This window comes from Malurus melanocephalus, unplaced genomic scaffold, assembly GCF_030028575.1.
Source record: "Malurus melanocephalus ecotype Western Australia unplaced genomic scaffold, MMel_1.1 scaffold_429, whole genome shotgun sequence".
Lineage (NCBI taxonomy): Eukaryota > Metazoa > Chordata > Aves > Passeriformes > Maluridae > Malurus > Malurus melanocephalus.
The window spans coordinates 406,553-426,625 of record NW_026623661.1 but is presented as its reverse complement, the minus strand read 5'-3'; the positions used below and the strand labels follow the sequence as shown (position 1 = coordinate 426,625).

Sequence of the window (20,073 nt, the reverse complement as noted above, 5' to 3'; positions counted from 1 at the left end):
TTTTTTCTCACCATTTTCCCTGTCAGCAGCAGTGCTGTGCCGTGGGGGATCTTGGGGTGATTTTGGGGTCAATCTGTCCCCAGTTTGTAAAAATTCCTCCTTCAGAGTTCCAGTTTCCCACTGACTGGAAAGAATATCTACCTTTTAATTTCTATCTCCCCATTAATTTCTATCTCCCAAAAGGTCACATTATTTCACAGTGCTCCATAATGAATAAACAGCGTTTTAACCAAGAAATCTCTCATGATCCATTTTGCTGTCATTGGCCATATGGCCATGCTGAGTACCAGCCAATGCTGRTGGAAATGTGCCCAATGTAAAATGGGAAATAGGGGCTCCTGATTATTAAAGCATCTCTCCTAGGGAGCTGGTTAAGGACTTGGTATATTATGGGTCAAGAGGCTCAGAAAACAGGTTTTAATCTTCATGGCTTTGCAGTTGTATGTAGAGTTTTAGTAAAGTATAATCAGAAATAAGGGGAGGAAATATGTAAAAAGCTGAATGTTGAAGAAGACTTCCCAACTGTGCAATAAAAATTGAGATGGAGATCATCTGGAGGATACCTCTCATTCATAGAGCCATTCCTTAGGGCACAGAAAGGGTCTTTGTTCTGCTTCTTATTCCTGGGGGGAATTATTTCAGAACTGACTGGTCTTTACGTAAAAAGGTTATCACTGAAAGATGAAAACCATGAGAATTTGGAGGGAAAGTGGGGTTGTGTTTGATGGTATTTTACTACATATCCCCACTTCACCTTCTAAAGTTTCTTTCCTGGGAATTCTTCTTATCTGCCTGGGTGTCTGTTGTTTATTGTAGTGTTTAAGGTTGTTAGGACAGGCGTGAAGGGGAGGTCACACTCAGGGTGACCCGTGCTGAAGTTCACATTTACCCTTGATTTACAGCTGTGTTACAGGTCAGCCACAGCTTCTCCTGCAGTGGTGGTTCTCATTCCATTTCTGGTTTAAAATGCTCTGTGTGGTTTGTGACCAACACAGGTATCACCATGGTTGGGGGATTTCCTATCCCCAGATTTTTTTTTCTATCTTTTAACATGTACAGRCTTGCTGCCTTTAAACAGAGAGGAAAATTTGATGATGGTGGGGAACCTGTGCTGATCAAATGGTGATAGCAAATGGGAATTTGTTGCTTGCATTCCCTAAAGAGCTCTGGGCAGAGAGGATTCCATATTTTTTTGGACATGGTACTTACCTAAGAACAGATTAATCCATTTAAATCAGATAATGGTATCTTCATTATTACAGATACTAGTACAGAAGAGAGATACTTTCTTGCCACCACTCCATAACTTATTTCATTACAATCACCTTAAAATTGAATTAAAATTTAAAAAAAACAGAGCATACTTTCCCAAAAGATGATTTGAATAGTCAGGTGGAGCCAGGATTTGGAGCAAGCACCGTGGAAGCCAGGTTCACAAACCCTTTAGAAGTGTCCCACATTCCAGTTCTGCAAATCACTTAAGAGGTTTAAAACTTCCTTGTAATTCTACTCTGCACATGAACTTTGAGTGAAGAGAAAGGAAGGAGCAGTGAAATGAGAGTCTGGACCTGAGGGACCTCTTCAAATTGCTATTGCAAGCATTTGGCAAAGACTGGGATAACATCCTACAAATCCATCTTTGTCCCTAGCTGTGTGCCCTGGGGTTTTGTTCTGGGCTTTCTGATTTCTGGTGTTGTGTAAAACATGTACACTTACCATTGCCAATGTATGCTTCTCCATGTGATAATGTACACACTAATTTACATTCAAAAATGAAATGTAAAATGTGATTTTGACATTGAGAAGGCTGCAAACAGGACACACAGCAATGTTCCAACATTCTGGACAGGAGATTTTGAAGAACATAATTAAACAAAGCATATGGCTGTGGCAACCCCAAAACACACAAAAAAGTTATAAATTTTTTAAAATTAATATGATGCACAAGAAATCTTGAAAATTTATACCTAGTAGGGATAGGCTGGGTTTTTTTTTTAAATTTTATTTTTATAAAGGGTTAATTTGTAATGCATCCTGCAAGCTGATATGTGGGATAAATAGTTTAGACACTGATTTGTAATCTCTGTTTATGAGTACATGACTGCTATTCTTATAAATGTCATCACTTGCTTGGTAGTATCGGGTAATATCTGAGTCATGAGGTGCTGACAAAAATCCACTGCACTTAATGTGAAACTTGAGGCATTTTGCTCATTCCAAAAGATATTAGCMATAGCCAGCCCCACATTTGACTGATAAATAACGTGAACATGTGCACATGACACCGTTGTGCTGCTATGTGAATTTTTTCCTCTTACCTAAAATCTTTGTGGAAAATACATCAGAGTTCAAATCGTGACAATTTCTTTTTTTTTATTTTTTTTTCCCTGGACTGCCTTAATGGATACTAATAGATGTGTGTATGGAGTGCCAGCAGGAGCAGATCCATGTGAGGGCAGAACAGGTTTTCTGTGGTGAATTCCACTTGAACTCGGATATCATGGTTAAAAAAAGCAAACTTTGCACGTGTTATTGCTGACTTAAGAAAAGAAACTTCTTGTGTGGAGCTGAGTACTGAAAAATATTTAATTTTGCTGTGATTCCCCTCTTTTCTTGCAGGCACACAGCGGGATATGAAAATGAGAACCACAGTGCTCCCATGTTATACAGCTGTGGGGCCCAGTATAGAATACACACCCATGGGGTTTTTAGAGGGATWCAGGTGAGTATTGTGGGGCATTTATGGGGAAATAAACCTGCTGCCTCTTTATGGTGTTCATTCACTGCTCCATCAATGTTCATAAATCCATCCTCCATCTGTGGCTTCCCTGTGCTGTCAATAAATGCTTTACATAAGTGTCCTGACTTCACTGAAGCCCTTGAACTATAGTGTAAGGTTTTTTTTTTCTGACACAGTCGTTTAAAATTGATTATTTCTTCTTCTGAAATATGTCTTCAGGGCAATAGTCCCCATCATTTTCTCAGGATGGTCCAAAATATATAAATCAGTTTCCAAATTCTAGCTCCAATCAGCCTGGCCATGTGACAGTTCTGTGGTTACAATGAACTATAATAATAACATATATGAAAGGGTTAGGTGACATTTAGCTTTCATGTATTTCTGGAACTTTACTAATTCAAATGCGTTTCCTTAAAACAAAATCTGTGATTGTTTCCTAATAACTAAGTAATTAGTGAATATTTGGGAGGAACTTATCATTCATGGGAGTTCATTTCCTCCCTTTCTGAGACAGTCATCCTATTATTAAATACCACTGTAAAAGATATACCTTCTTAAAGCTGATGGCAAAGTCATTACACAATATCTGTCTCTTCTGTCTTGCTGTGTTGTCAACATACATCARTGTTTTTAGATAGCATCTTTTCTCYTTTTCCTTTCCTGTGCTGTTTAGCAAGTCATTATTCAGTGGAAAGATCTCAGAAACAGACTCCTGAGCCAGCTTTTGTTGAGTGAATCAAAGCAAGTGGTTGACATTGTTTAAGAAAGTTAATTATCTCAGAAGGAGGAGATCATCTTTGATGGAACATTGTGACAGTGGCCAAAATGCATTAGGGCTGAACTATTCACCAGCTCCACCTAGACMGTTGTTTTTGTTTTGTTTTTAATCACTTTGTGTTAATCCAAGACATCCATTTCCTTGTCCTTTAGCTTCATATGAGTATTTAAAATAAAAAGGGTAATACTAGTAATACTCTCACACTAGTATAGACTTGAAACTATTCCATGTGGCAATGAGAATTCTGCCAGGACAGAGTGGTTATCCATGAAGGTAGAGTGTGGGCCATTTAATCTCACAAATATTGGGGAGAGAATTCACAAAGTAGGGTTCACTGTGCTTCACYTTGGAATAACCTCAACACTCTGCAAAGAGCAGATGAAGGCAGAGTGTGGGCCATTTAATCTCACATACATTGGGGAGAGAATTCACAAAGTACGTTCCAAGTGCTTCACCTTGGAATAACCTCAACACTCTGCAAGAAGGCAGAGTGTGGGCCATTTAATCTCACAAATATTGGGGAGAGAATTCACAAAGTAGGGTTCACTGTGCTTCACCTTGGAATAACTTCAACACTCTGCAAAGAGCAGATGAAGGCAGAGTGTGGGCCATTTAACCTCACAAACATTGGGGAGAGAATTCACAAAGTAGGTACCAAGTGCTTCACCTTGGAATAATTCAACACTCTGCCAAGAGCAGATGAAGGCAGAGTGTGGGCCATTTAATCTCACATACATTGGGGAGAGAATTCACAAAGTACGTTCCAAGTGCTTCACCTTGGAATAACCTCAACACTCTGCAAGAAGGCAGAGTGTGGGCCATTTAATCTCACACACAAACATTGGGGAGAGAATTCACAAAGTAGGGTTCACTGTGCTTCACCTTGGTATAACTCCAACACTGCAAAGAGCAGATGAAGGCAGAGTGTGGGCCATCTAATCTCACAAATATTGGGGAGACAATTCACAAAGTAGGGCTCACTGTGTTTCACCTTGGAATAACTTCAACACTCTGCCAACAGCAGATGAAGGCAGAATGTGGGCCATTTAATCTCACAAACATTGGGAAGAGAATTCACAAAGTAGGTACCAAGTGCTTCACCTTGGAATAATTCAACACTCTGCCAAGAGCAGATGAAGGCAGTGTGGGCCATTTAATCTCACAAACATTGGGGAGAGAATTCACAAAGCAGGGCTCACTGTGCTCCACCTTGGAATAACCTCAACACTCTGCAAAGAGCAGATGAGGGCAGAGTGTGGGCCATCTAATCTCACAAACATTGGGGAGAGAATTCACAAAATGGGGTTCACTGTGCTTCACCTTGGAATAACTTCAACACTCTGCAAAGAGCAGAAGGCAGAGTGTGGGCCATTTGATCTGACAAATATTGGGGAGAGGATTCACAAAGTAGGGTTCACTGTGTTTCACTTTGGAATAACCTCAACACTCTGCAAGAAGGCAGAGTGTGGGCCATTTAATCTCACATACAAATATTGGGGGGAGAATTCACAAAGTAGGGTTCACTGTGCTCCACCTTGGAATAACTTCAACACTCTGCAAAGAGCAGATGAAGGCAGAGTGTGGGCCATCTAATCTCACAAACATTGGGAAGAGAATTCACAAAGTAGGTTCCAAGTGCATCATCTCGGAATAACCTCAACACTCTGCAAAGAGCAGAAGGCAGAGTGTGGGCCATTTAATCTCACAAACATTGGGGAGAGGACTCACAAAGTAGGGTTCACTGTGCTCCACCTTGGTATAACTCCAACACTGCAAAGAGCAGATGAAGGCAGAGTGTGAGCCATTTAATCTCACATAAAAACATTGGGGAGAGAATTCACAAAGTAGGGTTCACTGTGCTCCACCTTGGAATAACTCCAACACTGCAAAGAGCAGATTGAGGCATGCTAAAGCTGCGGATATAGAACGAAATAAAGCTGCCTGTTTCCAGTACAATTTATGTAAGGTTCTCCTTGTCCTGGGGAGGTGCTGGGTGGCCTGAATGGGCTCAGTAAAAGCTGAGCACACCCCTCAGCAGTGTGTGTCTGTGCAGGATGTTCGGCGTGTGCCCGGCGTGGCTCCCACCATCGTGCGCTCGGCCAGCGAGACCAACGAGAAACGGCCCTTCATGTGCGCCTACCCCGGCTGCAACAAGAGATACTTCAAACTCTCCCACCTGCAGATGCACAGCAGAAAACACACTGGTGGGTATAAATCACAGCATGAAGGGGTTGAAATAGCACAGGGGGCAAGAAGCGCTCTGCCAGGTCAGAGATGGTGAGGAACTGTGAGATGAGTGAGTGTGKGCTCTGTCATCTGGGCAACCCTTCTTTTGGAGCAGAAGGATCTCTGGATCTAGGCAAGAAAAACACARGGCAGCCCTGACAGCAAGTACATCACCTCCTCTTACCATTACAGTGCTTGAATTGCTTTCCATTTTAATTTTTTGTCTTCGTTCCCCTCTCATTTGGGCGCATCGAATCTTGCTCCRAATCTTATCTAATGTTAACTATTAACATTAGATATTAAATGTTAATGTAAATAAAATTAAATTTCCTCTGCAAGAGGAACCCAGGCATTTAGTGTGCTCTGGTTCTCCTGTGTAAGCCTTTTTTGGCTGGGGGTAGAAAAAAGGAGGGATTGGCAAATATGTTGCCTGCTATGGGGCCTTGCCATGAAGAGCATGAAGCCAGTTATTGTAGGCTAATGTCTGGATTTTTTCTAAGTTCAGGCAATAAAATCTCAAAATGTGGAAATCAATTGCTCTGCTGCACCTTGACAAAGAGCAAAGAGAGTTATTTCCCTTGTTGGAAGATTTATGGTGTTGGATGTGTAAAATTATGATATACTTTTAGATACGATCCTTATGGGTTTTGGCTCATCAGATCTTCCATTCTTCACCAGYTGCAGTACTGCAAAACCAAGAAAGGCCCTGAAACACCAAGTTGGATTCTGTAATCAGTTTTTGCCAATGTTTCAAATAGCCTGAGTTGAAAGTATGTTAACATTTTGTACCCTCCGAGGCTGCTTATCCATTCTTAACAATGCCCCCATTGAAACAYGTACAGCCAAAAAAGCTTTCTTCTTATCTGCAGCAGAAAGGCCTCTGAAAGGAAATGCAGAAATACATCTAACTTTTCAACTTTACAGCAAATAATGTGAGTTGTCATTCTGTGGCAGRCTTCAGACACTTCCCTGCAGAAACAAATTGATGTCTAGACCTCCATAAATTTCACTTATGCATTCTTGCCAGAGATCCTTTGGGTTCAGTGCCACTCACTGGGAAAAATGGATTTATCCTAACAGAAAGCTGAGCAGGTTTGCAGAGAGAATATCCTCTGCCAGGGATATTCTTTAGCCTAAATAGACTCAGTGGCAGGAATGATCTGTGATGGAGTATGAGAAGCTGTAAATCAGGAGAGTTGTGCTTTATGGTAGGGTGTCAAGTCCTTTCAGGCTGTCATTTCTACAGCATAAAATAAAAATATGTATTAATTTAAAATGCTAGATTAGTTTCAGAACAGTAAAGACGTGTCACAGCTGAGCTGTGGTGTGAAGATGACAGAAGATGTTGACTATAAAGGCTCCCTACTAAATAAATAAATATGTATTTTAAGGGAGTTTGCTAAAACAAATTGCATTCAACAAAAAATGTAATATTAGCAAGGAAAAGTTATGATCATGGGACTTGATTAAGTGTGTACACTTATTTGAAAAAAGGGATTTAAATTGGTGAAGAGAGTATAGACCAGCCTTCAGATTCTTACTCACACTTGCAGTGTCTGGTTTCAAAATCAGCCAATGAATTTGCYCCAGAGAAAATGTGCACACTTCCCTTAATTTAAGTTAATGATTTTTGAGAAAATCAGTTTGTGTTATTGGAAGCAACACGTGCAAAGGCAGATTCACACTTGTTCTACTGTTGTTGGGCTTTATTTTTCTAAATATCAAAGATCTGCCATTCCCTTTACCTTCTCTCATCTTTGCTATTTCATGATKCACTGAGTTCAGCCTTTCTTTTGTCTGCCCTGTTYCAGTAATGTAAATAATCCTGAAARTCTTCAARTCTCAGGTGGAAGAGACTTGTTTTSAGATTGTATGTGGTCACATAAGAAGGTGACAGCATTACTGGATATTTTCACATGTAAAGAGACTTCAGCCTTTTACTGCAGGGGCTTTGATAGCTCTGGGGAAATGAGACACTCTCCCTATGGGAAATTAATGAGGTACTAACAACCTTTTTCTAATCTGGGACATTTCTGTCCTGTTCTGATGAAATTCATGGGAGCTCACTGGCATGTGACAGTCAGCTTTGGCAGCTGATGGGAAAGATGTAGAAGGAAAGGGAAACTAGAGTTACTGTCCAAATGTTGTGCCTCTTTTTGTTTATTTTTTTTTTCAATTTCCCAGTCATCACATCCCTACGTAAACATTTTGGATTGATTCCTTTAATATATGCATTGGTTAAATTTGCCTTTAATTTAACCAAGATTATTTTCCAAAGCATTTAAAGAAACACTTTCATGTGCATGCCACCAGACCCTCTATGCTCTTTTATTCAAATACCTCCTTAACCATCTTCTAAGTTTATATTGCAATTAGCAGACAATCATCCTGTCACTGCATTCTGCTCTGCTGACATTCCCCCTCTTAAATCTGCCAAAGAGCTGAATTCCTTGGAAGTAAGTGGTTTCTGAAAAGCAGGCACCCCCCAGGGAGTCCTTGCGGTCAAAGTGGAGGGAACTATTTCAACCACCTGTGGCAACTTTAATCTCTTATGCTAATAAATTAAACCCAGCAGACATGGAAATTGTCCACACCTAGGTTTGAGAATCACTCAACTCCTTGGGGTGAYTGTCACAGGAAGTTAGCTTCTTCTTGCAGATTTAGTTGCTTTTGTGAAGTTTTTTATTTTAGCTGCACCAGGATGGATTTGGAGTGCTCTGTCTCTTGGATCAATGCAGTTTATTGGCATTAAACTAAACTATTTGCTTTGGTGTCTCAGAATACCACTGCCACCAGAATACATTTCCTCATCACAGTAGAATCAGAAATGCAGGCACTTGTAATGAAGGTTTATCAAAGCTWAATGTTTTTAAAATCAAACAGAAAGAAATTAAACCCATTGCCCACYCCATCTGATGTTTTCCTGTAGGCCCTTCCCACTGGACCTTTCCCAGTTTTGTTGGGAGAGATGTTTCATTCCTGCTGGTGCTGTRGCCCTGGCACCAGATTTTTTGTTTGGTTAAATGTATAATTTTTTTTTTCTGGGTATAAATGCAATTGTATCTGAGGTTTCCAGTGTTGTGCAAAGGGTTGTTAGTTTAGGTGTTAAATCAGATCTGGAAGATTGTACAGCTCCTCCTGTAACAGCATGAGGATTATTTTGGGTTGTGCTGGCCAAATTTCACCATTTCTGTGCTCTGCTACCCRCTGGCATTATTTCCTGCTTTCCTCAAACTCCTCTGTTGCTGCATTTCTTTTTGCATGTTTATGTGGCTGGTGAAATCCTTTGCATTGAAAAATGCATTGCATTTTCTTTTGAGACACTGGTTTATGGGGATTTCTCTTTTTTAAAAAACCTCAGGATCTCACTTTTTGTCCCAGAGAAATCCCATCTGAGGATCTCTGCTGAGCTGCATGGGAGGAGGGGAAGGGTTTATATTTACATGAGGCTGTGCAATAATTCATGGCCTTGCYGGTGGGAGCTGTGCAGCTATGTGAGAAATTCTGTTTAATGGCATTTTGTGGAAGAAACCTAATTTGTGTTTTTGGGGAAGAATATGTCTTTCTCTGAGTTTGAATTTTGCTCCTTTTTTTTTGTAATTAATTTAATGTGGTTAAAATTGCTGCCTGCATGGATGTATTTTATTTAGTTTTTGCTTTAAATCCAATTTAGTTCAAGCTGCAGGTTGTTCCTTTGTATGAATCACRTGTTACTGAAACAGGTGGAAAGGGTTTAATGTGGTTTTTAGAGAAATACAAGCCAAGACATTCCTTCTTTTTCCAGCAGAAAAAAATTGAAAAATTCACTCAACCTGACATATTTTGTAGCTTTAACCTAATAGACTATTTTCTTAGAAYGAGCAGATCCAATATCATTGTCAATGCAGCAGAATTATGCCAGCCTTTCCAGAATTGTATGGCTTTATGACAAATCAAATAGACTGTTTCAGGCTGCAGAGAAGTCTTTCAGAGCAACACATTTCATTTTCTGATTCTGGCTGAGGTGTTCCCTCATTTAGCCACATATTCTGATAAACTGTTTTTTTCCTCTGCAGGTGAAAAACCTTATCAGTGTGATTTTAAAGACTGTGAACGAAGATTTTCTCGTTCAGACCAACTCAAACGGCACCAAAGACGACACACAGGTTTGTGGACAAGACTTTTCCACTGATTAGAGTTCATCTTTATCTTTATACATTCCCAAATTTCCATTTTTCTGATGCTGTGTACTCATAATACCAAATTCTTGAGGTTAATTTTAGGAGAGGGCTGTGGCTGGGTTTTTTTAAATTGGCTTTTCAGCATTACTGTGGTTGCTTAGGTGACTTTTACATCCTGACACCATCTTTTGGAACAACTTCATGAAACTCTTTGTTCTATACCATATGCCCAATATAGGGAAGATACTCAGTTTAAAACTAAACAGCTCTGCAAGAAAAATTTGCCAATGTGTAAAATTTGCCCAAGGCCTGTGTGTCGTGTGTAAAGTCAATGTGTGAAGAAAGTTAAACCTATTGGGAGCACATGAAAATAGATTTCTGCTCCTTGGTTTTTCTTATGTCCTCTTTGCTCCTTCAGGGTCAGAATTAACAACATTTGCTCCTTAGTGCAGTGGTTTATGTGGGAGTTTGTTTATGATGGGGCTGTGGATGCTTCAGACCCAGACAATGGAAAAGGAGGTTACAAAGTGCTGGCAGCCTCATTAATGACTAATTTTCTGTAATGTGTAGGCACAGAGCTGGGAGGACCAGTTACAGTAACAAGAACAAAAAAAAAAAAAAAATCCAGGCTTTTGAAACTTCAGAAATATCTGATTTCATTCACCCTTCCAAAAACAGTTGGGACATATGAATAGATTATTTTTTTTTTGTCTCTTAGGTGTGAAACCCTTTCAGTGTAAAACCTGTCAGAGAAAGTTCTCCAGATCTGATCATCTGAAGACTCATACCAGGACTCATACAGGTAAAACAAGTGCGTAAACTTTTCTTCCCATTTATATTTCTTTATTTTTAAATTTTTAAATCAATGTTGTTGTAAATTACATGATTAGAAAGTGTCTTAACCAGGAGTTAAATACTCAAAACCTCAGAATGCATTTCAGAGTGTGCTGATTTTTTGGGCTGGTTGTATTCCCCAAGCATGATAGTMACTTTTCACAAAGGGATTTAGGTGATTTTAGAAAATATGCTTTCTTCCTGCATGTTTGAAAAAGCTTCAGCTTGGCAAAATAAATTTTGCCAGCTATTATGAAACRAGCATCATAGTCTCAGCCCACAAATGTCAAATTGATCTATTGCCTTTACTGAAAAAAAAACCCCTACAAGACAGAAATTTTAATTCTAGCTTTAGCCAAAGGTCTGTAATCTAAAGTATTCATGCTTGTCCCAAGTGTCAGCTGAGCCTAATGCAGGATAGCACAGCAAAGCTCTTGCTGTTGCTGCTTGTGCTGTAATCTCTCCAGAAGATAAAAGGAGTGCCTTTTGCAAACTCACACTGACAGACACTAAAGTAAAAGCTTACTCAAATATTCAAGGATTTTTTTTTTTTTTGGTAGAAACTGTAATATTTCATGTAAATACAGGGGAAAAAAGGAGGCCATTTTAGTCTAGTCTGCCCTCACATAAATGTAAACACCATTAAGGAGCAACTGCAGCAACCTCTGTATTTTAGTTTTRAGTTTTAGAATTATTCCTGTGTGCTGACATTTTCTGTTCTTTCTGCTATGTAGGCAGTGTTTTTATCAAGTAATTGTTTGCTGAGCACTTTGGCRTGTTATTGGGTGTCATGGTGTTTTCCATACTGGTGTTAACCTTTTAAATTCAGTCTCTGTACAGATGGACAAGGAGCCTGAAAATCTTTTTCTCCCTGCTAAGAATTCTTTTTTCTCTTCCGGACCATAAAAACACATATTTCAGACTTCCAAAAAATAAAAGAGAAAATTTTAAATAAAGGAAATGATTCACCTGAGAACAATGGCATTTTCTGGCTATAAAAAAATGCTTCACCCAATGGCCAAATCTACACTTTCAATCTGCAAATGGCAAAGGGCACTGCTGTGTTCCTGGGCTCTCCCCATGGTCCTGCTGAGCTGCAGGGCCTGGCTCTCTGTGCATTTGCATGAAGAAAGATGTTTTCTAAACCAGCAAGAGGTAATGTTTTGGGAGAGACAAAATGGCAAGTGGTTGTGAGACGCTGGCAAGCTGGGATGAGCTGCACTCCCCATCACATTTCATTGCTAACTGATCTGCCAAGTCAGGGCTTGCATGACTCCAGACATTTTTTTTTTTAGTTACAGTGAAGAATTTGCTCTTTTTTTTGCAAAAGAATCTCCTCTTCTTGTTTTGGTTGCCCATGGCTCCCACCTTCCCGTGGGTTTGCTGCTGCTCTGGCACAGGATCTGGGCTGRTGTTGTGGAGCTGCTCCTGTTGGTGCTTTAGGATGTGTCAGCTCTTGAGGAGAATCAGCACAAGTGGAGGGTGGGGATCTTCCATTTCCACCTGCCCTGGAGTTTAATTCCTCTTTCTTCCTCGTAGCCCCTAAATTTTGTGACAAAGCACCTAGCTCAAGTTAACTTGCTCCATCATAAAGCAAAGCTCAGGTGGCTTCCATGGATTTCCATCCTGATTTTAAGTCAACTGCCAAACTATCTGTTAAGTTACAAATTCAGAGATATTCTTTTCCTTATGAAGCAATTTTACTGTGACAGCAATCTTTGCTGTAGAAAGAAAAAAAAAAAAAACAACAAAAAAATCAAAGGAAAGGTCTATCCAATTCATAGCCACATTTAGCAATGGAAATGTGATTTCTGATATCTGCACCAAAGTAATTTATGCCCAGCACAGAACTAACAGAGATTCTTTTCCCTTCGTTGTGAGAGGACAACCAGGATTGTCAAACAATAAAACTGTGCTGCTGTTCCTGAGGCAGTTCTGTGAGAAGCTGGTCAGGTATAGGTACCTCCCCTCAGCTCACAGGATGGTTTTGCTAATTCTGATGAAARGAAAACATTTTATACAATCTGTGGTTTTTGGCCACATCAGTTTTGTCCCACACTGTTTTATCCATTCAGGGSAGATAGCACAGATACTGGCAAAAGCATCATCTAAGTCCATAAAGTAGATTTTAGGCACCCCCTCCCACCCAAAAATGCATCATGTGGGAATTTTCAAACAGAAATACATATTTCTACAAATTCCAGATCCTTTTGCCTGAATTTGGATGTTTGTGAAATGCCCAAAATGTGAGGWAAATAAGAAGAAAAGATGTCTGGGTGAGCTTGTACCACCCCAGTGTGTCTGGAGTGTGTTGGAGAGGACAAGGTGTGCAGACAGCATTGAAGATCCCAGCACCAGAGCTGAACCTACTTTAAAATATTGCATTTATTTTGAGTGGGATAAAAAAAAGAAAATGAAAAAAAAAAAAGAAGCATGAGTCACCAGGCACTGCTCTGAGCTAATGAAAGCATTCCATCAGCATTCCTGTGGCATCAGAAACACAGCCTGAAATTCCACTTAAACACTGTAGGAAATCAAGAAACCAGATTAAACRGTTAAAAAGTGATGGCATTTCTTGTAAAATCTGAATGCTTTGCTTGGAGTTATTTGTAGTGAATATTATGCTCGTGAAAATGCTAGAAAAATGCTATTTTGAGCATTTGTCATCTCCCATAGCTGTGAATCCACTTTATTTAGATAGTAGTGGAAAACTGAGTCTGGCTCAGCAGACTCCCATGCTGAACCCTGTTGCTTCTCCCATATTCACTTACACTCACCYGTTTCAAAGAACTTCAGCCAAAACTTATTGAATTAGCTGGAAAAAACCCTCCCCTTGACTGGAGGTCAAGCTCTAAATAGTCCCTGGCAGTTTCTACAGTGACTGACGGTGTGTCCACACCACAGCTCGAGGTGTGACTGGAGTTTGTGTGAATGCCAGAAACGTGGGCATTTGAGAGCTGAGAGCAGCACGGTGCTCAGCAAGGGCAGAGCTCAGGAACAAACCCCTGCAAGGTGTTCTACACATCATCTGAAAGGATTTTTGTTAAACTCAGTTGAGAAAGATGTGGGCAAGCACCGAGCGCTGATGGGAGCAGGAATTGGGGGYACTCCCACCCTTCTCAGGGTGTTTTTCCTCCTGACAGGGGTTCTGCCAGCTCCTCACAACCCTCCAGAAAAAAAAAAAAACCAAAAAACAAATAGCAATGTTTCAGATGAGCTGCACGCTCAGCTAATAACAGGGTGTTTTGTTGACAGGTGAAAAGCCTTTCAGTTGCCGGTGGCCCAGCTGTCAAAAAAAATTTGCCAGGTCTGATGAATTAGTTCGTCATCACAACATGCACCAGAGGAACATGACTAAACTGCAGTTGGCCCTTTAGGCAGTTCAAAGCAGTGAAAAAAACCAGATGGGACATTATAAGCTACTGCAAATTTCTCAGCCATCTTCGGTCACCTCTGTCAGAGAGCTGCAGCTGTCCTCGCATCCCATTTGACACCAGTTAACTAAACCCTAGGATTCTGCTCAGCCTTCCTTCCATTTGGAGCTCCACAAGTTCCTAATCAATAAGTTCGAGAGATTTTTACTTGTGGTTTTGTACAAGAGTAAGCAAGATTGCCACAGTTTTGAGATCACTATAAACTGTGCTTAGCTTTCATGTCTGTCTCCAGGTTTTTTTTTTGTGTGTTATTTTCATTTGAGCTTTTCTAGGTACAAATTGCTGTACCTTTTTAGTTCCTGAAGTGGGGAGGATGATTCCTCCCAGTCAGTTCCACACTTACATCATCCCTGACTATGCTGAGGTTCCTGAAAGCTTGTAAAACTTTCCTTGCAAAACAAAGGAAATGTCACCTGAGATACTTCTGGTAAACTTTGTACTCGCACTGCCAAAGAGCAGGCTTTTAGAGTTGGAAGCTCTGCTTTTGTAATTCACAAAATCAAACCTTTTTTAAAAGGTTGTCTTTCTAAAGCAGCTAAAGCCAGTTGAATCAGAGCCTCTCTGTACAGAAAATATGAATCTTACCATTAAGTTAACTTGGTTTTTAAATAATTGCGTTTTTGAATCCTCAAAACTSTTTTGTTTGTCAAWTAGCTCTCTCYTTTTCTCTCTCTTTTTAATGTATTGGTTTAAATTTATTCTATCATGAGATGCACAGATCTCCTTCTTACAAAATTAAATCCAATCATTGTAGACATTTGGGATTTGTTTACAATGTAAAGCCACACTGGTTATGTGGCTAGCAAGCTGTATAAACTTAAAACTGAACTTTTAATGGGGCTGGTCCAGGATCTCCATTAACAGATTACTCTTAAGATAAGTAACTTAAAAAAGACTCTTTGTCAAGTATATGTGAAAAAGACATTATTAGTGTAAGGAAATATATTATTTCAGGGTTTTGGGAGGAGGGGTTTATTATTTACTTTTAATTGTTTGAAATTGTGTGTATATATATATATCTGATAATGTATTGCTCTTAGATATCTCCAATTAGAAAATGTATAAATATTAGAAGCATCACTGTTCTGATGTTGTTGCTGTTACAAACTATTGATAACACTAAGAATGTAACCTGCATTTTTCACTGAGCTTTCAATTAAAGCCCATTCAAAGAGAAAAACAAATGAGAGTCCAACAGATGTCTTGTTTCATGTCTGGTATTAAATTTCAAATGCCCTGTCCAATAGTATCCTTTTCTTTTTTTTCTTTTTTTTTGTATATAAAGGTACCACCAGCACTGATGACCACTAGTTAACCTGTCCAGGTCTTGACCACAATTTATCCATCTCACTTGGGAATCATACTGGCAGCAGAAAACAGTGTCAAGTTTCATATTGTGCTATAAAGCAGTTSCTTCAATCGTTCCTCTTCTTACCCAACAATTCCTTCTCTTTTGAGCTGTGAGATTTGTGTAAGAGCTTTATAGAACAGTAAAATCCCCTTTATAAATAGCARAACTGGCCTTCTGTAGAACTGGGCTGAAACCATAAGCACAGATAACTTCTTAGATTAGGATGTCATAGACTGACTTTTAAGTAAAAGTTAATTTAGAGTTGGGGTGGCTTAAATCAGTTCAGCAGGTTGGAAAAGACAGTCTTTCGTAGATGATGAAGTGTGAAAACGAAGATAAAGAAATATTACTGTTTCTTTGTCATCCTGCCTACTTTTCCTTGGAAGTAAGTACAGCCTGCCTCAGCGCCCTTTGCCCTTGCAAAATATTTGTATCTCTTTAGCGAAAATCTTTAATGTATCTTGCCAAGCTTTTTTTTTTCTCTAATGTACACAATGGAGTTCTATGATGGGTTGAGCTTTCTCTCTTAAAGTGCAGCTGCATSGTCAAGAAAACTCAACAGTTAATTCTTCAAGTCCTCTTTTTCGCCTGGGTATTGCATCACTGTTAATTACTGTTGGGGTACTGTGACTCATTTGTATCAGTCAGCTTTATCTTCTGCTGCCAAAAGACAGCATCTCTCTGGAGAAACTCATAACAAGTGTGGCAAACATCAAATATTTGGAGCCAATGGTGTACGTAAAACTGCACAGAATTAAAAAAATAAAGCAACTCCTCCTGCTTACTTGAAAGAAAAGTTCAGCTGCAATAACAATGTCCTCTGATTTACCCAGCAGTCTTCTGCAACTACAAAACAAGCTGTTTTTTTAGTCTGCACCCAAAATAGAGAGCTGCCACGAGTGTTTATACTAAAAGCCAAAAAAAGAAAAGTCAGCCTCCAGTTTTGCCTGCATCAGTCAAACATAAATAAAACTATCTTTTGTGAAATACAACCAAAACTCTGCTGCAGCACAGGCCAGGCTTCCAGTGACCTGTAAATAGCTCCAGCAGTGGTTTTGCTGCTTGGGGAATCACATGCTGAATAATAATGGYAGATGGCTACAAAAAATGAAGCGTGGGTTGATGAGTGACAGGGCATGTCCTTTTGCTTTTGCTGTCACCACTTTTTCCATGAAGGACTTATTTCTGCTCTGCTGTTTGATGATCATTACGTCCCCCAGCCTGCCAAGCACAGAGAAGACAGTGGTAAATACTTGCAAGATTTTTTAACATTTTTATTCTCAGTTATTTTATGGCGTTTGTTATGAGAGGCATTTTATGTCTCTCATTTCCCTGTTTCCAGGATTCCATCAACAAAGTAACCCACCTTTATAGAAGTGTTTTACTGCAGAAGCAGCCCCCAGATGCTGGCTCTTGCAGCATGCAATTCCTCATTTTGGGACAGAGACTGATCAGCAGGCTGAGGTTCTGTGAGCTTGACCTCCACATGAAAGATGAGTGGGCTGCACTCTATTATATCTTACAAGTATCCTCAGCTCTCTGGAAAATTTTCAATCCCACAATTAATAGAGCAAATCCTTTATGCCTCTGCCCTGTGTTCTTAAATTGGAAGTAGTGACTGATGCTGTTTTGGCTGATGGTTAATGTCTTAGWGGGATTGGCACAGTATTCCTGTCCTGTGGCTTCCACAGCCCCCAAATGGAGAATGTTAATTAGATAATACTTCTTTTTTTTCTTGCCATTTCATGAAGTACAGTATGTTGAGTAGGAATGTGATCTCTTCCCTCTTTGGTGGTGTTAACTGGGGTTCAAGTGTTGACTTTTTTAAGGTAAGTAAATCCAGTAAAGTGTCTGCCTCAAGAAAGCACCAGAGTTAACTTGCCTGGGGTGCAGCCAGGCATGATCTGCTTCTGGTGCCTGATATCATGGGTATGGACTGCTGAATATGATATCCCATATCATGGGTATGGACTACCCTGAGCAAACAGGAGGTGGTTTTGGTTAGCAGCCCATCCTCCAGACAGCTGGGGATGCCTCTGAGGAAAGGGGACGACAGGTAAAGAAGTGTCTCTCTCTCCTTCTCCTTCCCTGGTGGGTTAAGCAAGTTGTCTTTTCAAGTTTCAGAAGTCACCCCAACCAGTCCTGTCTGTTCCAGGATTCATTTCACTGCTCCAACAACCAATGTCACAGCGATTTCAGTCCCTGAAGAGACAGGTAGGTGCCTTAATCCAGTGTTTCTTCCTCCTTTCCTTTCCCCAGCCAGGCTCTGAGGAAACCCTGTCATGTGCAACCTGTTTTTGTGATCAGCAGGACCTGACAGCAAATCCAGAATGGTAAGAAAGCTGCTGCTCCCTGCATCTCCTCTAAAAACTCAAGAGAAATTCTTCTCTAAAAACCTAAGAGAAAATTCTGGAGGGGGCTGAGGGGCTCCAGGATGGTCCTGGGTCCTCCTCCCAGCATGAAGTGGGCACACAAATGCCACCAGCAGGTACAGGTGGCACCAGCTGGCAGAGAATATGGGACAAATAGGGCAAGGGAGAATCACTGAACTTTGCCTCATCCCCCTCCCTGCCCTCCAATTAACAAAAAAGTAATTAAAGGCAGTGCATGCAGTTCAGAATGGAATTAATGGACAAGAAAGCCCAGCTGCAATATTTGGGAAGATCCAATAAAAGATTCATTAGGGATTCTTTGAGTTATTGSAAGTCCTGATGACACAAAGGAGCCTAATGAAACAGAAGACCTGGTCACCAGAGTGATGAGTTAAAAAAGCCCAAACCCAAATCCCAACCCCGCTGACACCATCCTAAAAATTAGACAATTAAGAACAAAACCAGGAATGTAGCCAGAACTATTCCACCTCAAATAATAAACACAAGGATAAGTTGCCAAGCGAGGTCAAAGAAGCAAATGGTAAAGTGAGTTTAAGAGACAGCTAGACACTTTTATGGGGAGAGAGTGGATTGAAGGATACAGTGACAAAACTGGGGGTAGAGTTGAGATAAACCCAGAGGACAGTGGTGGGCCAATAGCCCCAGGGGCTCAGCAGAGATTTAGAGCAGCTCTTGGTGCTCGAGGGAGACTCTGCAGAGTTTTGGCAGCACCCTGTGAAGGGTGAAGGGAGACTGCCAGAGCAGTTTGGGAGGAAGGGGAGCCTGGGGACAGTGCTGGGTGTGCTCTCCATGCACTGATCCTAAGTGCTGCCCTTTCACTAGTGAAATTCTCTGACAAAATTGCTGAAAAACAGGTTTTTGGAGAAATCCTATCCAAGCAGCTTGTCTTGTTGCAAGTTGCCAATGCAAAGCTCAGGAAGAGATGCCAAAAAAAAAAAAATCCCAGGAAGAAAACTCCCTTTTTCTTATTTTCATTTTTCACTAGAATCTACTTGTAACATAGGAAAGAAAAGGGTTAAGTAGAATATGATTCAAATGAGGCAAAGACAAAATAGACAGAGGTTATGTTCTCTGCTCGTACAAAGCTTCACATACTTTACAATTGTTAGCATGGCTTGGGTCGGTTCCCATAAAAAAAGTTGGCAGAACTTCCATGATTTCACATTGCAGCATGATGAAGCTTGGTTTKATGTGCTCAGCTTGGCCATCTCTGCACTGAGAGCAGGTGTGGTTCCACCAGCACAGCAAGGTGGTTGAATGAGGGTGGTGGAGAACCAAAACCAGCACAGCCAGTGGGAACAAGCCAGGAAATCCAATAAAAAAAGTGCAGTTTTCAATAAAGATTGCAATCCAAACACAAGTGCCAGCTTCTGCTGCTAAAAGCTCTGATACCCCAAAGGGCTCTGAGCAGTGAGGATGGTYTGGAAGATGGTGTTCTCCTAGAAAATACAAGTGACATGGACAGATCTTGTGCCAGGAATGGAGTAGCAGGAGGACTCTGCCCTAAAGAGGCTTCAAGACATAGATAAACCTTTAAAAAGTGTTGAAAGGCATGGAAAATCTTGAATGAGAAAGTCTAGTTGCAGGCAAGRCTTTTCTGTTCCTGATGACTAAATAAAATCCCACAGGTATAAATATAATTTAATTGCATCACTGTTTTTTCTTTTTTTTTTTTTTTTTTTTAATGATAAATAAATCTGGCAGAACCAAGATCCTAATCTGCAAAAAAAGGCTGAGCAGTAACAGAAAGACCTGGCTGACCATCCTGGCTTGAATGGCTAGATAAATCTAATCTAAAACTATTTGTCCTTCCCTAGCATAAAAAAACCCCCCCATTTTAATGCAAAGGAGTTGTAAGAAAACACAGGGCACTGAAACACCTTGGTATGGAGGTGCAGGAGAGAAATACAGCTGTGYTTGTTCTCAGGCTGTTTCTTTTTATGGCTCATTCTCATCTGAGTCATGCCCCAGAACTCCCATTCATTTCAATGAAATGTTAAAGAACGTAACCACAAGGGGGAAAAAAAGGAACCTCACTGCCTGGAAAAATCCTGCCCAGAGTTTCCTGGGAAATGATGTGTCCCCGTTCACGTGCTGTGTTGGGTCAATAATCACATCTGCCCAAAGTTTCCTCCCAGGAGGTGAAAATGCACAGAA

The 20,073-nt window shown here is 40.4% G+C and overlaps 1 protein-coding gene across 1 annotated transcript in view; it reads left to right on the top strand.

Moving 5' to 3' along the window:
- WT1 (WT1 transcription factor) overlaps positions 1 to 14,348 on the top strand; it is a 31,727-nt gene extending 17,379 nt beyond the window's left edge. Inside the window, exons 5-9 of the mRNA XM_057379990.1 lie at positions 2,620 to 2,722; positions 5,572 to 5,722; positions 9,800 to 9,889; positions 10,623 to 10,715; positions 13,994 to 14,348. Of these exons, the coding sequence (XP_057235973.1) occupies positions 2,620 to 2,722; positions 5,572 to 5,722; positions 9,800 to 9,889; positions 10,623 to 10,715; positions 13,994 to 14,115 (559 nt within the window). The 3' untranslated portion in view covers positions 14,116 to 14,348. The remainder of the gene's footprint in view (positions 1 to 2,619; positions 2,723 to 5,571; positions 5,723 to 9,799; positions 9,890 to 10,622; positions 10,716 to 13,993) is intronic.
- Positions 14,349 to 20,073: the final 5,725 nt, after the last annotated feature.